Below are 12,500 nucleotides of genomic sequence, written 5' to 3'. Positions count from 1 at the left end.
TAGGGTAGCGCTTTTGCCACCCTTCAAAACATTGTTGATCCACAGCTCGCTGCCCTACATGTGCCCACCCTGGTCATGGCCGTTCAAATTACCCTGTACAGTGACGTGTGCCAACCGCGGTAGCTCCCATAATGCATTTTATAGGAATTACCTACAAATGTGAGTCGGGGGGGTAGGAGTTCTCAGATACAAACCTGGCCGCGCTCTACGAGAAACCAGGCAGGAAGCACGCTAATAAGGTTTCTCTATCACTTCCTACTCCAAAGCTATCCTTCGCTCCACTCCTCTCCCCTCCACCCAAGCTGTCTCCATCTTCCTCAGTATCTCTTCCCCCTACTCCACTACTTCCCCAGTATCCCAGTCAAATCCTTTCTCCATTTTAAATCCAGATACTCCAATATGACATCTCCCCAATGTCTGCCCCTCTTTCTAAACGTTCTAAACGTTTCACCCCAGCTTCATCTACCACATGCACTCCTACATCTACATCTTCTACCCATTTCCTTTTCACCAAATCCCCCCTCAAATCCTTTGCCCGTTGTTGTCATGGGGGGGCTTAGGAGACGAAGACTGAGACCCAATGATGGGGAACTCCTCAACCTTGGGACTCAGCCATCGACTCAACTAATTTTGCATAGTCTTTTTTTTCCCACTCATACTTTTCGTTTCAGTTTCTTCACCAATCCCTTCTACTATCCACCTCCTAAGGTGTGAGAGCCGTGCTGAAAGGATGAAAGGCTGACTTTATGTCAGTCCTGAACGGCCTGAGGGAACCATGGGCACGGTATTCCCCTGCCATACCTGGCCCTTACCCCTCAAGGGGACCCTGAGGGGTGGACTGTTTTTTTTCCCAATATAATCCAGGCTTATCATGGCCAATAATGAAGATGTAACCCCACTATTAGGGGCAATGAGGCTTGCCCCTTTATCAAATAAGCCCCAATCCCGGCTCCCCTTTGACCACGGCTCCGAACACTGCAACAACTCCCCCATCATCAATGCATACTAGTACAGTATCAACCATAATCAACAACCAACCCCCAGGAGACATTTCTACTCTCCCAACATGCTCAACTTCAACACCTTTACTCCCACAACCTTCTTCATCAACCATCCCATCTCCCCTTATTACTACCTTACAACCTTATTGCCCACCTCCCCGTAACACTACCCCCCTCAACACTATTCCCTCCTCCACACGTCCCCGCACTTCTACTACCCCCACCTCTACAAGAATCCTAAATATTCTATTTAGCCCAGCCATATGGGACCGATTTTTCGTGATCCCTCCCACAGCTCCCTACTCTCAAAACACCCTCCTCTTCCAACAATGCCTCCAAATACAAGTAGGCAAAGTCTCTTTCCGTAGCCGACGCGACCACTCCCGTCTCGTCACAGTAACAACTGAAAACGAAGCTATAGCATTAACAAAACTAACTGATCTATGTGGTAATCCCATCCCTACAGAACCTCATCCAACCCTCAATACTTGCACTGGAACTGTCTCTATCTCCCCAACAGATTGCCCAATCCATGACAAAGAATGGTCAGATTGTGGAGAGGACTTACTCGCTTGTCTCACAGACTATGATGCAACATATGTACAATGCTACCCCATTCCTCCCAGAGGAAATCGTAAGAAATCCATCAACATTGCCAAAATTACTTTCCGTAGACATGACCTTCCCTTTAATGTTTACATAGATGGGGAATCCTTACCTGTCCGACCATACCAACCTCCTCCTCGTCAGTGCCAAAATTGTTGGCATTTTGGACATCCTGCCAAACATTGCCGTTCCACAGCCAGATGCCCGATATGTGCCCAACCTGGCCATACTCGATCAAATTGCTCTGCACAATCATGCACATGTGCAAACTGTGGCGGCCCCCATAATGTATTTTATAGAGGCTGCCCCACCTACAAATTTGAGTCTGAGGTAGCAACTCTCAGATTCAGACTTGGACTCACTCTACTTGAAGCCAGACAGGAAGCACGACGACGAGGCTTTTCTCTTACCCCCTAGTAATGTCGCTCACTCTGCCAATTCCCATACCTCCCAAGCTCCTACACCCTCTCCTAAACCCAACCCCCCTCCATCTAAATTCCCCTCTTCTACCTCCTACCTTCCCCAGTCAAACTCTTTTGCCATCCTTAACCCAGACACTCCAATCTCTACCCAATCAAATTCTTTTGCCATCCTAAATCCAGACACCCCAATCTCTACTACAGCCCCAACACCTTCCCCTCTCCCTCCCCGCACTACCCGCAGCAGACAGAATAAACGTTCCACCCCCTCTTCCCCTACCTCACAATCACCTCCACCTTCCTTTGCCCCTATTTATCAGACACCAGACTTATCTTTCCCCCCTCACAAGAAAACCTTTATCTCACAAAACTCTACAACCAACCCCATTACAGAAACTCTTGAAGATATCCAGAACTACATAATAGAAATCCAAACTGATACTCATCCACCTTCAAATTCTACAATTCCCGCTCCCTCCACACTCAAAGTGACTGCCGATATCCATCCTCCTCCTACAAGTATTCTCCCTACACCCAATCCTCCTACCCCATCCCAACAAAATCCCCCCCCCCCCCCGACTCCACCCTTACCTGTATTAACCCTCCCACCATCCCCTCTATCCCTTCCACTCCCTCCTGGATACACACGTGAATCCCTCATGTCACAAATACCCTCTTCCCCAGACCCTCTACCTCCCGACACCCCTCCTGATACAACACCACCTCCCCAACCTCATTCTTTATCCCACCCTCTAGCACCTTCCCCTTCAAATTCTCCAACAAGCACTGCAATCTTTGCCACTAAATCAACGAAAGTATAACAATCCTTCATTGGAACATTCGCGGTTTCCGCTCTCACAGACCTGACCTCCGACATATCCTCTCCTCTTATAACCCATCCATTATATGCCTCCAAGAAACTTTTCTTACACAATCTCCAATACCAATCCCCAATTACCATTTTGTTTCTTCCCCACACTCCCTTTATGTCTCGTCTACACTTATCAACCAAAAAACACCTTATGTCATACCTCCCTTTCAAACCACTGTCCCTTGTACAGTTATTCGTATCTTTCTTCGCCGCTGGATCACAGTGATTTCAGTCTACTTCTCCTCTTCCCACCCCATTAACTTTGTTGCTTTTGAAAACCTAATTTCCCAACTTCAATCACCTTTCCTCATAGTAGGTGATCTTAACTGCCGCCACACTCTTTGGGGTGATTCTATCACCAACACCCGTGGCCGAGCTCTAGAGCGCTTCCTATCCATAGCTGATCTTATTATTCTAAATACAGATCGCCCCACACACTTTGATACACGCACGCAGTCTTTTTCATGCATTGATCTCTCTCTATGCTCCCCTTCTCTTCATTTAGATTTCCACTGGTCAGTTCTAGACCACTTTCCCTATAGCGACCACTTTCCAGTTCTCCTTTCTCCAACTTCATATGTACCACTTCCCAACTCCCCACGCTGGTTCTTTGATAGAGCTGACTGGCATACTTTCACTTCACTCTCTACTATTCATACCCCTCCATCATCCCTCTCATTCGTATCAGAAATGATACAATTTTTCATAACTACAGTCCTAAGAGCTGCCCATACAGCTATCCCTCGAACCTCAAGACCCTATACCTCGAAATGTGTTCCATGGTGGAATTCTGATTGCACTAAAGCACTCCGTGTAAAACGTGCAGCCTGGAACAGTTACCGCTACAAACTGATACTCATCCACCTTCAAATTCTACAATTCCCGCTCCCTCCACACTCAAAGTGACTGCCGATATCCATCCTCCTCCTACAAGTATTCTCCCTACACCCAATCCTCCTACCCCATCCCAACAAAATCCCCCCCCCCCCCCGACTCCACCCTTACCTGTATTAACCCTCCCACCATCCCCTCTATCCCTTCCACTCCCTCCTGGATACACACGTGAATCCCTCATGTCACAAATACCCTCTTCCCCAGACCCTCTACCTCCCGACACCCCTCCTGATACAACACCACCTCCCCAACCTCATTCTTTATCCCACCCTCTAGCACCTTCCCCTTCAAATTCTCCAACAAGCACTGCAATCTTTGCCACTAAATCAACGAAAGTATAACAATCCTTCATTGGAACATTCGCGGTTTCCGCTCTCACAGACCTGACCTCCGACATATCCTCTCCTCTTATAACCCATCCATTATATGCCTCCAAGAAACTTTTCTTACACAATCTCCAATACCAATCCCCAATTACCATTTTGTTTCTTCCCCACACTCCCTTTATGTCTCGTCTACACTTATCAACCAAAAAACACCTTATGTCATACCTCCCTTTCAAACCACTGTCCCTTGTACAGTTATTCGTATCTTTCTTCGCCGCTGGATCACAGTGATTTCAGTCTACTTCTCCTCTTCCCACCCCATTAACTTTGTTGCTTTTGAAAACCTAATTTCCCAACTTCAATCACCTTTCCTCATAGTAGGTGATCTTAACTGCCGCCACACTCTTTGGGGTGATTCTATCACCAACACCCGTGGCCGAGCTCTAGAGCGCTTCCTATCCATAGCTGATCTTATTATTCTAAATACAGATCGCCCCACACACTTTGATACACGCACGCAGTCTTTTTCATGCATTGATCTCTCTCTATGCTCCCCTTCTCTTCATTTAGATTTCCACTGGTCAGTTCTAGACCACTTTCCCTATAGCGACCACTTTCCAGTTCTCCTTTCTCCAACTTCATATGTACCACTTCCCAACTCCCCACGCTGGTTCTTTGATAGAGCTGACTGGCATACTTTCACTTCACTCTCTACTATTCATACCCCTCCATCATCCCTCTCATTCGTATCAGAAATGATACAATTTTTCATAACTACAGTCCTAAGAGCTGCCCATACAGCTATCCCTCGAACCTCAAGACCCTATACCTCGAAATGTGTTCCATGGTGGAATTCTGATTGCACTAAAGCACTCCGTGTAAAACGTGCAGCCTGGAACAGTTACCGCTACAAACGAGGTACCCCTCATCAACTATCAGCTCTTATCTCCTTTAAAAGAGCATCTGCCTGTTTTCGTCGTACAATCCGAAATAGTAAAACCAATAGTTGGCGAAATTATGTTTCCTCAATTACATCCTCTACATCTATCTCAAATGTTTGGCGCCGGATACATAAACTATCAGGCAAACATCCCCCCCATCCAGCCCCCGTCCTCCATATTCGAGATACCCTCATCTCTGATCCTCCCGAAGTCGCTAATGAACTAGGTGACTATTTCAGCCAGGTCAGTAGTGGTTCTCACCTTTCTCCACACTTCTATTAAGACCACCAGGGAACGTACCCCCATTATCTTCACCCTATCCTCTGCTGAGTCCTATAATGCTCCCTTTTCTTCCTCTGAACTCAATGCTGCCCTAAAATCGTGCCGCAACACTCATGAAGGCCCTGACGGTATTCACTACCGTATGCTCCGACAACTCCCATCTTCCTCATTATCCTTCCTATTAACAACTTACAACCACATATGGACATCAGGAAATTTTCTTTCTAATTGGCGAGAAGCTCTTATCCTCCCTTTCCTAAAACCCAATAAATCGGGTACCCTCCCTCAAGACTATCGCCCCATCGCACTAACTAGCTGCTAATGCAAACTACTAGAGCGAATGGTTAACTTCCGCTTAATGTGGTATCTTGAATCCCACAATCTTATCTCACCTTCCCAGTTTGGTTTTCGCCGTGCACGAAGCACAGCTGACCCCCTTCCTCATTTTGAGACATATATTACTTCCGCATTTGCACGCCATGAATCCGTACTAGCTATGTTTTTTGACCTAGAAAAAGCATATGATACGACATGGAGGTACCATATTCTCCAACAATTGTCCTCTCTAGGCATATGTGGAAACATGGGTGTCTTCATAAAGTCTTTCCTCTCCCAACGCACTTTCCAGGTCAAAATTGCCTCTGTCACATCATCTTTCTTTCCTCAAATTGAAGGTGTCCCACAAGGCAGTGTGCTTAGTATCACCTTATTCCTTCTTGCTGTAAATGACATTGCCTCAGTTCTACCACCAGGAGCCCGGTCATCACTCTATGTTGATGATTTAACCATCTATGCCTCTGGCACATCCATACCAAATCTCTACCAATTTCTTCAATCTGCAATATCATCAGTTTCCTCCTGGGCCACAAACCATGGCTTCCGCTTTTCTACCTCCAAATCTTTCTCCATTCTTTTCTCTCGCACACGTGTAGGTCCTCTACCTTCACTCTTCTTATATGACACTCCACTTCAACACCATTCCTCTGGTAAATTCTTAGGCGTCATTTTTGACTGGCGAGACCATATTCTTTACATCAAAGAAAAAGCTCGTCGCCGTCTCCGAATTTTACAAACCCTATCCCATTTATCCTGGGGCTCAGATCGAAAAACTCTCCTTCATCTTCATGTCACCTTAATCCTCTCCACTCTAGATTATGGATGCCATATCTACTCCTCTGCCTTAACTTCTCTCCTTGCTCACCTTGATACAATCCACCACTGTGGTCTTCGCTTAGCCCTAGGTGCCTTCCGCTCCTCTCCATTTGAGAGCCTGTACACTGAATCAGGCATACCATCTCTCTCTCGACGCCGTGCCCTCCTCTCTCTCCGATGTTATGCTCGATTCCACCAACTTCCCCTCACTAAACTAACTATCCCACGATCCCTACTTCCTACCTCTGCTTCTTTTCCACGTTTACCTACTCCTTTTTCCACTCGCATGGATAATCTCCTCTACCATTCCCCCTTTCCCCATCTCCGAATCCTCCCGTCCTCTGTCCATTCTGTCCCTCCATGGCTTATACCTTGCCCCCATATTTGCTCCTCTGTCTACCCTAACCCACCAAAATCAAATATTCCTCCTACTGTCCTTCTCACCCATTTCCTTGACCATGCCTCCACTCATTCCTCCAGTATTTCCGTCTACACTGACGGCTCCAAAACCACCTCCGGTGCTGGTTTTGCAGTAATCTTCCCAACTCGTACTTTCAAATACCCCCTCCCTCCTGAATCCAGTGTCCTTATTACAGAACTGTATGCTCTCCTTTTTGCCTTAAAACACATATACTCACTACCCTCTTCCTCTTATACAATTTTTACTGACTCCCGTAACTCATTAACCCTCATAAAGTCAATACACACGACCAACCCCTTGGTCGTAAGATCCAGAACTGGTTGTTCTACCTGTCCACACGTCATAAAACAATCAAATTTTGCTGGGTACCCAGCCATGTCGGAATCCCCGGCAATGAACAAGCAGATACTCTAGCACGGTACGCTGCTATGTCCACATCAAACCAACCACGTTTCTCACATATCCCAGCCACGGATTATTACCCACACTTTAAGACCTTCATATATAATCGATGGCAATCTTTTTGGTCAAGTCTACACACTAATAAATTACATACTGTAAAACTGTCAATCTCCTCCTGGTCAGCTCCATTCCATCGGAACAAACGTTGGGAGACGGCCCTCGCCCGCTTACGCATTGGCCACACACGTCTAACACACTCATATCTAATGTCACAATCCGATCCACCCCTATGTCCCTTATGTAATGTTCCTCTTTCAGTCCCACATATTCTATTGTCATGCCCACGTTTTGAAGCAGCCCGTACCTCTACTTTCTCCCACCTATCCTCCCTACATAGACATCCCAACTTATCAGACATCCTTACAGAATCTCACACTTTCTGCTGTGACAACCTGTTTTCCTTCCTCAAACGCAAATGTATACTTCACTTGATCTAATCCTTTACATTACCTCATCCGACCCTAAACCATTCACTTACCAATCCTTTAACCCAGCTTTAACAACTAATCACTAACCCAAACACCCTTCACTAACATTAACTATAGTGCTACATGACCTTAGATGTCTAGCACATTTATTTTGCCTTTAACCATTAACCATTAACCATTGTCTCACAGACTATGATGCAACATATGTACAATGCTACTCCATTCCTCCCAGAGGAAATCGTAAGAAATCCATCAACATTGCCAAAATTACTTTCCGTAGACATGACCTTCCCTTTAATGTTTACATAGGTGGGGAATCCCTACCTGTCCGACCATACCAACCTCCTCCTCGTCAGTGCCAAAATTGTTGGCGTTTAAGACACCCAGCCAAACACTGTCATTCCGCAGCCAGATGCCCGCTATGTGCCCAACCTGGCCATACTCGATCAGACTGCTCTGCACAATCACGCACATGTGCAAACTGTGGCGGCCCCCATAATGTATTTTATAGAGGCTGCCCCACCTACAAATTTGAGTCTGAGGTAGCAACTCCCAGATTCAGACTTGGACTCACTCTACGTAAAGCCAGACAGGAAGCACGTCGACGAGACTTTTCTCTTACCCCCTACTCCAGTAATGTCGCTCACTCTGCCAATCACCCTACCTCCCAAGCTCCTACACCCTCTCCTAAACCCAACCCCCCTCCATCTAACTTCCCTTCTTCTACCTCCTACCTTCCTCAGTCAAATTCTTTTGCCATCCTAAACCCAGACACTCCAATCACTACCCAATCAAATTCTTTTGCCATCCTAAATCCAGACACCCAAATCTCTATTACAGCCCCAACACCTTCCCCTCTCCCTCCCCGCACTACCCGCAGCAGACAGAATAAACGTTCCACCCCCTCTTCCCCTACCTCACAATCACCTCCACCTTCCTTTGCCCCTATGAAGATATCCAGAACTACATAATCGAGTCCCAAACTAATACTCATCCACCTTCAAATTCTACAACTCCCGCTCCCTCCACACTCAAAGTGACTGCCGATATCCATCCTCCTCCTACTCCTTTTCTCCCTACACCCAATCCTCCTACCCCATCCCAACAAAACCCATTCCCCCTGACTCCAGCCCCACCTATATTAACCCTCCCACTATCCCCTCTATCCCTTCCACTCCCTCCTGGATACACACGTGAAACCCTCATGTCACAAGTACCCTCTTCCCCAGACCCTCTACCTCCCGACACCCCTCCTGATACAACACCACCTCCCCAACCTCATTCTTTATCCAACCCTCTAGCACCTTCCCCTTCAAATTCTCCAACACGCACTGCAATCTTTGCCAGTAAATCAACGAAAGTATAACTATCCTTCATTGGAACATTCGCGGTTTCCGAATGTTCCTCTTTCAGGCCCACATATTATATTGTCATGCCCACGTCCTCCCTACAAAGACATCCCAACTTATCAGACATCCTTACATAATCTCACACTTTCTGCTTTGACAACCTGTTTTCCTTCCTCAAACGCATATATATCCTTCACTTGATCTAACCCCTTTACATTACCTCATCCGACCCTAACCCATTCACTCACCAATTCCTTAACCCAGCTTTAACAACTAATCACTAACCCAACCATCCTTCACTAACATTAACTATAGTGCTATATGACCTTAGATGTCTAGCACATTTATTTTGCTTTTAACCATTTTCACCAAATCTCGTTTCCCAACTCCAACCGTTCCATTCCTCATAGTTGGTGATTTCAACTGTCGCCACACACTCTGGGGTGACCACCATTTCCCGAGGCCTTTCCTTGGAACCCTTTCTTTCCAACACTGACCATACTTTTCTTAATTCAGACGCCCACGATACCTTTTCATGCCTTGACCTTTCTTTTTGTTCTCCTTCTCTTCATCTAGACTTTCATTTCTCTTTTCTGGACCACCTTCCTTATAGTGATCACTTTCCTATTCTCGTCTCTCCTACTACTATATCCCGCTCCCCAACCTCCTATAAACTTCTCCCTCCATCATCCTTCTCTTCCACCTCAGACATGCTTTCATATTTCACAGTCACTGCCCTGAGTGTTGCCTTTACAGCCATTCCCCGATCTTCCCGACCACATACATGCAAATGTATTCCGTAGGGAAACACTGAATGCACCAAAGCGCTTCGATTGAAGCCTGTAGCATTGAACAGTTATCGGTACAAGCCAATCATCAACCTTAGTCAATTTTAAAAGAGCACCCGCTCGACTTCGTCGCATAATCCGAAGTCCTATTAAAACCCGCTGGCAAAATTATTTTTCTTCAATTACCTCCTGTACACCTGTTTCTAATCTGGCGTAGAATCCATAAATCATCTGGGAGACATCCCCCTCACCCTGCCCCTGTCCTCCATATCCCCACTTCTTTTCCATTAAAATAGCCAAGGAACGCACTTTCATCTCCTCTACAAAGCCCTATAATGCCCCATTTACCTTTGCTGAACTTTCTGCCTTGCAGTCGTGCCGCAATGCACATGAAGGTCCTGACGGTATAAATTACTGGAAACTTTCCTCCTCACTGGTTTGAAGAACTTATCCTACCTTACTTGTACCTAATATATCCAGCACCCTCCCTCAAGACTACCGTCCCATTGCTCTGACTAGCTGTTTATGCAGATCCTAGAAAGAATGGTAAACCTACGCTTAAAAGAAAATAAACATTATTGCTGCATAAGTAATGGAACCATGGTATTGTGGGAGGAAGGGGTGAACGGGGAAAATAAGAAGGAGGATAGTCGTCGGCAGTCATTTGGAGCAGAAAGAGTGGATGGATGCTGGATAGCCATTTTTTTTTTTTTTTTGAGGGGGGCATGATAAGAAAGTTCTGAATATCCTCAAGAGTTTCAGAAAAGGAATTGGGGGAGAAGAGGAGACAAACGTCTAAGGAGCAGAGTTAGAGGTAGGCGTAGGAGAGAATGTGGTAGGAGAAGACGGGGTGGAATGACGTAATAGGCAGAGCGAAGAAGAGGAGGGATAGGTATTATGGAAGTAGAGATTGTAGTGTCTGGATTTAGAATTTCAAAAGAATTTAACTGGGAGAAGAAGGGGAAAGAAGTGAGAACGTAAGGAGTAGGAGGAAGAAATACTGGGGAGATGAGGAAACGTCTTGGAGAGAAGGGGAATGGGCGGAGCGAAGGACATCACTGGAGTAAGGAGAACGAGAAAGGCCTCGTTGGCGTGCTTTCTGCCTGGTCTCGCGTAAAGTTTGAATCTGAAGACTGTTGGAATAGGAGGGTATCATCAGAGTAAGGGGCTGTAAGGGGAAGACTCAAACTTGTAGCTAGAGCAGCTCTTATAAAATACTTTATGAAAGTCATTCTCGAAAAAATAAACAATGTGCCTTTTGTCACATTTTACCAAATGAGCGCAAGCATCCCCATTCTACTTTTTAAATACAGAATGAACGTCCCATCCATCCTCCTGTAGCAAAAAATGCGAAAAAAGAACAATTAAACGAGATTTTTGCATTTCAGGATTCATATGCACATTCTTATCTCAATTGTCCTATATATTGAATTTCTGCTACTTTTCTGTTAAAACATGGCTTTAGTTGTTTTTTTTTTAGATCATGAAGTCTGAATAAGTTCGGCTACTTTTGCCGTAAAAAAATCTTGCACTATATGATGCACTGCAAACTACGATTTTTCTTTGTTTCTTAAAATCACCAGAACAATATTAAAATGCCATGGTAGTGCTTCACTGATGTTCATCGTCAGGTGTATAAACTAGAAACCATATTTTTGAGAATTAACTTTCTTGGCAAATCCCTCTCCTGATGTTTGAAATATCCAAGATCCTAAGGCCATGCAATAATCATTAGCACAATATTGCAGATGAGGGTTTTCGTCTGACTAAATTTCTATATATTTTTGTGTATGTGATTTAAAAGTTATAATAAAACATTTCACTGCATTTGGTGATAATAACTGAAGGTAAAACTAATATATTATTCTCGAAGTGCGTTGTGGTTGTTTACAAATAACAGCTTCATCTAGGTGTTAAAGAATTCTTTAAGTGAACTCGCGAAGGAATAAATTTATACCACTTGAAGTTTGAGAGTGTTGAACTAACATTTCTGATTAACTTGTTATTGTTTACTGAGCTAGTCGTAACAGATGAAAGAAAAATGGATGCAGTGAGTTAGAATGAAAGTCAATAGGACAGACAAACAAAGGAAACCCTGATAACCACTTTTTATAACCATTTTTTTCATCATGCTGGACAAAAAAGGCGACCTACTGGTCACGTGTGCGCCGACAAATCGTTTTCGTACCTTAGCTTTTGGATTCTCGTTCCGATTGCCACAGAAGAGACCGGGAATACGGAAAATACGGAACAGAACGAGAGGGAAGCAGAAGTTACTGATCAATACGGTGGAGCGTGACAGGCACCACGGCGTATTCCACTGGGCCATTATCCGAGCCCTGGAGAGGCTGTTCACTTTGTGCTGAACTCGAAGCAGCGGCCTGATGAGACCTGAATCTCGGCTGCTGTCCGATGAATGGCTGTCGCTGCTGTGTAAAGTATTGCTGTTGCTGTTGTGAGAAGTGCTGCTGCTGTCCGCCATGCTGATGCTGGTGACCGAATATCGGGGGAAGTGTACCGACCTTTGGCTGCAGTTTGATTATCTGTGACCTGCGTCTTT

At 45.4% G+C, this 12,500-nt stretch overlaps 1 protein-coding gene across 1 annotated transcript in view; it reads right to left on the bottom strand.

The window, feature by feature from the left end:
* Positions 1 to 12,033: 12,033 nt before the first annotated feature.
* The window catches only part of LOC125027856 (putative uncharacterized protein DDB_G0271606), a 1,913-nt gene continuing 1,446 nt past the window's right edge, over positions 12,034 to 12,500 (bottom strand). The window contains exon 3 of the mRNA XM_047616988.1: positions 12,034 to 12,500. This exon is cut by the window's right edge and continues 763 nt beyond it. Within this exon, the coding sequence (XP_047472944.1) occupies positions 12,214 to 12,500 (287 nt within the window). The 3' untranslated portion in view covers positions 12,034 to 12,213.

This window comes from Penaeus chinensis, chromosome 8, assembly GCF_019202785.1.
Source record: "Penaeus chinensis breed Huanghai No. 1 chromosome 8, ASM1920278v2, whole genome shotgun sequence".
Taxonomy (NCBI): domain Eukaryota; kingdom Metazoa; phylum Arthropoda; class Malacostraca; order Decapoda; family Penaeidae; genus Penaeus; species Penaeus chinensis.
The sequence above is the reverse complement of the archived record's forward strand: the minus strand, read 5'-3'. Positions and strand labels throughout refer to the sequence as shown.